This window comes from Vicia villosa, unplaced genomic scaffold, assembly GCF_029867415.1.
Source record: "Vicia villosa cultivar HV-30 ecotype Madison, WI unplaced genomic scaffold, Vvil1.0 ctg.000756F_1_1, whole genome shotgun sequence".
Classification (NCBI taxonomy): domain Eukaryota; kingdom Viridiplantae; phylum Streptophyta; class Magnoliopsida; order Fabales; family Fabaceae; genus Vicia; species Vicia villosa.
The window spans coordinates 275351-279552 of record NW_026705338.1 but is presented as its reverse complement, the minus strand read 5'-3'; the positions used below and the strand labels follow the sequence as shown (position 1 = coordinate 279552).

Here is a 4202-nt window from a genome sequence, read left to right as displayed (position 1 = left end):
TTTTAGAGTCAGTCTCTTGAGGGAGAAACTTTGTTTTGCATGAGAGTTTCTAAAACCTCATTTTCTACCTCAAATATTAAACACCATTGGCGAGTAGGAGTGTTACTCAAATCTAGAAGAGTGTGTGATTTCTAGTTGTGAGGGATTCATCACAATTAATGATTTTGTGAAATTTCTAAAGTTAGAAAATATGGTTTTTGGATTTTTGGCAAATGATTTCCATTGAATAAAAAGAAGTATTCCCTAAATAGGATTTGGAGTTTCTAGTATCTGTCATCAGTTCAAAGACTTGTACAAGGTAATCTTAATGAAATCAAGTGAAAATTGTTGTGAAAAAGGATCCTGGAGTATTTATGATGTGTGAAGGTGATTTAACTCAAGACCGTGGATCTTGGAGATTTAAGAAGTCTTGTTAGTTATGTGTGATTGAAGAAGAATCAAGAATCAAGGTAGTATTGCTTTGTGATTAATTTTAAGTATTTCAACATTTTTTCTTCATCATTATTGAATACTTGTCATGAATACACGCTCAAATCCTCATATGGTACACATTAAATAGGCATTCCTTTCTCACTATTTTGCATTACATATTTTTTATTCAAACCTTGTCTGTGAGATTGTTCTTGCAAAATCATATCCAAAAAGATTGAGTTTCTCCTCCAGCCCTCTTACTGATGAAAAACAACAAGAAATAAGGTACTTTCAACACTTTGTCAACTGAATCCTTCTGAGAATTCATACCCTAGCTCTAAAAGATTTCAAAGAATGTAAATTCTTCAAAACCTTTGAAGAACTCAATCTCCCCACCTTTCTCTGTATGCCTTTAAAAAGGATTATACATCTCTTGTGAAAATGTTCTTCTCAAACCTTCATTTCAGTGATGGAATACTTCAAAAAGAAGTAAGAAAACATAGGATAAATATCTCGGTAGAAGAATTTAGAGAGATGCTAAATCTCCCTCGTGGAGATAGAATCATTGAGCTTGGAGACAAAGCCAACCGGTACATTTACATCATTGTTACATCTTCCCTTATGATAAACCACTTGAAACTTGATTTGGAGACGAAAAGTTGATTGAGAATGGTTGAAGTTTTGTGGCAGGTTTTGGTTAGGGGGAGGTGAAGAGAATGAAATAGTGACAGAAGTGATCATGCAGCAAGCTGGTATAACAACAATATTTTTGGATATACATATCCGAAAATACCACTGAATGTTTAAATATAACGTTCAAATAATAATAATGTATAAACATAGGTGTTTTCGGAGATGCATCTCTGAAACACCTTGAATATTAATTTAAGGTGGTGCCTTCGGAGATGCATTTCTCAAACACCTTAAATATTGATTTATGATGAGTTCACAAATGCATCTTCCAATGATATTTTCACGTTTTCAAAGATTTATTTCACATTTGTAATTGTGTATTAAGAAATTCCCTTCCATTTTTAATTTCCAATTTAATTTTTAATTAAAACATTTAAACTAAAATGAAAAAATTATTCCAAAAAAAAGAGGATAAAGGAGCTAGAGGGGAATAACTTGAAAGAATCTAGGGTGGATCGTAAATTTAGTAACAAAACAAAACAAACAGTAACAAAATAGAACTCACTCCCACTCAGTCTTATAATTTTCCCATACCCCATAAGCACATAGCATGATACTCCATCTTCTGTGGCTTCTCTAGCCAGCCTCTACTTTTCTCCCTCAACGCAAAAACCACCACACCACCACCACCCCACCACCCTCATTACCAACACCCTAGGGTTTCCCATTTCCAAACGACACCGTTTAAAACCACAAACCTTCATCGTTTAACTTCCGACGCTACTGGTTCACCGTTCACCAATGACGACCGCGCCATCACCGGTGAAGTCTCAACCGCTTCACAACTTCTCTCTCCCCTTCTTGAAATGGGGCGGCACCGGCAAGAACAACACCAACACCACTAACCACCAACGCTCCCGTCGTCCGCCCGATCACGGTTCTTCCGAGCCTGATTCCGAGCCTGACTCCCGTCCTCACCGACTCGGATCCCGAACCTCCAGGCACCGATTCGGACTCCCTTCTTCCTCCTCCTCGAAAAATCCTCCGCCGTCTTCCAACATGGAAACCGACGACGACGCCGGAGGAGATAGCAAGCGGGACGTTGAAGAAGAGGTTACTGTCGCCGGGGAGATAGTGCAGAAGCCGTGGAATTTGAGGCCGAGGAAACCTATGCTTCCGAGAGGCGCTTTCGAGATCGGGACTGGAGCTGGAGGTTCTAAAAGCAACAACGGTGGTGAATTGCAGGAAGCGGTTAACAACAACGGGGAGAATCCGGCGCCGAAATCGCTTCGGCTTCGGGGTTTTGCTGATACAGGATGTGCTGAGAAGAAGGAGAAGAGGAAATTCTGGATCGCTCTTTCGAAGGATGAGATCGAAGAGGATATCTTCGTGATGACTGGTTCTAGGCCCAATCGCAGGCCGAAGAAGAGGGCAAAGAATGTTCAGAAACAAATGGATGTATGATTCTCATAATCTCATTCATCCATTCAGTTTTTCAATCCCTAATAACATGTTCTTCTGATTGATTCTGAAAACTTTCTTTTTTTGTTTGTTTTGATTTTCAGAATGTTTTCCCTGGATTATGGTTAGTGGGTATAACTGCTGATGCTTATAGGGTAGCTGATACACCAACAAAGGTACTATCTTTATACATCCTCTTTGTGTTTTTGATGATTTGTGTGTGTTTTTAATGATTGTTTGTTTGATGATTGATTGTTGCAGAGATAGAGAAGCTGTGAAGTGAATTGCAGCTTGTAAATGGGGTATGGAAGTGAGGTATAAAGTTGAAGAATTTTGTAAAGAAGGAGATATTGGAAGGAGTGAATTGAAGATGCTAATTCCCTTGCTTTTGTTGGTTTTAACAAGGGTTTACTCTAGTTGGTTTTTTACTTGTTCATTGTAGTGGTAGTGGTAGTAGTATATTGCTGGAAGGAAAGAAAGATATATATGAGTATATATAGTTTAATTAATAGAGTAAGAGGTTATTATTACAATGATAATTTCAGAGCTTTTGTTTGAATTTTGCTTCTTTTTTATGGGTGGGAGGATTATATTAATTTTGATGCTTCATTTGGTTTTGGTGTTTGACAGGCTTGTAGCAAGCTTGTAGTTAAACTTGCAAAGCCTCTTTAAACTTCATGCTTCTTGGCTCTGGATGAGGCCTTTGTCACAAGAACCACTTATGAGGTTGAATTAGTTTTTATACAATGACTGCATCCTGTTTTCTGCATTTCCTTTGTTTTCACTTTGTTAGTTTCATTGATTTGCTCCTTTTAAACTTTGCATTGATAAATCTCCATCATTGTCATCATTAGTTTGTACGAAGTGAAGCCAAATCTCCATCATTGCATTGATCATCTCCATCTTTGTCATCATTAGCTAAGAATAATCAAGTGCTGTAATGTTTGAGAATCATGTTGTGGCATTTGTTTATTTTATAATTTTTTTTTTATCTTTCTTTTTGGTTATATGTCAACTTAGTTTGACATTTGTTTCAGAAATTGTCACCTTCTTTGAAATGTTTTATCCACTGTGTTTTCTTTGAAATTTTTTATCCACTATTTTTTCTTTGAAATGTTTTGTCCAATGTGTTTTATTTATGTCGTTCATTTTCCAGAGGAGGAAAGGTCTTCCAAGTCTCAAACCACAACCAATTGTGTTTTTTCTGAATAATAATCTCTGCAAGAATTTCAGTGTTTTTGCTCCACTAATGTATTTCTGTTTCCTTTTCTCAAACTGCATGTTTGATCACTTGATGTACAAGTTTGCAAACTTTACATTATGAATGGTGACTGATGCCTTATTATATTTTACTTGGCAACAATCAACATGAGGTAAAAATAAAACAACTAGTAGCTGCATCTCAACCTTATAGCACTTGGTCAATTGCAAGTTGCAACAATTGTGTATACTTTTGTTTCTTGTTTAGACACAAGAGCCTAAAGGGTACTTAACTTTCTGGCAATCTTTGAATTTGGCTCAGTAGGATCTCAGTTTTTAATGATAAGTGGAAAGAGTGTTCATTTGCACATAGTTGTTCAATTTTGGTTGGTATGATGTATCCTTGTACTGTGTACATTTCTGTTTTCTGCATTTCACAAAAGATCTGAAGGATCAGGATAAAGCATGGAGTTAAATTTGTGTGTACTTGGTAGATT

At 36.7% G+C, this 4202-nt stretch overlaps 1 protein-coding gene across 1 annotated transcript; it reads left to right on the top strand.

Moving 5' to 3' along the window:
- The first annotated feature begins 1618 nt into the window (after positions 1-1618).
- Positions 1619-3038, top strand: LOC131630967 (uncharacterized). The gene is made up of 3 exons (XM_058901709.1): positions 1619-2502; positions 2610-2681; positions 2767-3038. The coding sequence occupies exons 1-3, from the start codon at positions 1846-1848 to the stop codon at positions 2770-2772; spliced, it is 735 nt and encodes a 244-aa protein (XP_058757692.1). The 5' UTR covers positions 1619-1845; the 3' UTR covers positions 2773-3038.
- Positions 3039-4202: the final 1164 nt, after the last annotated feature.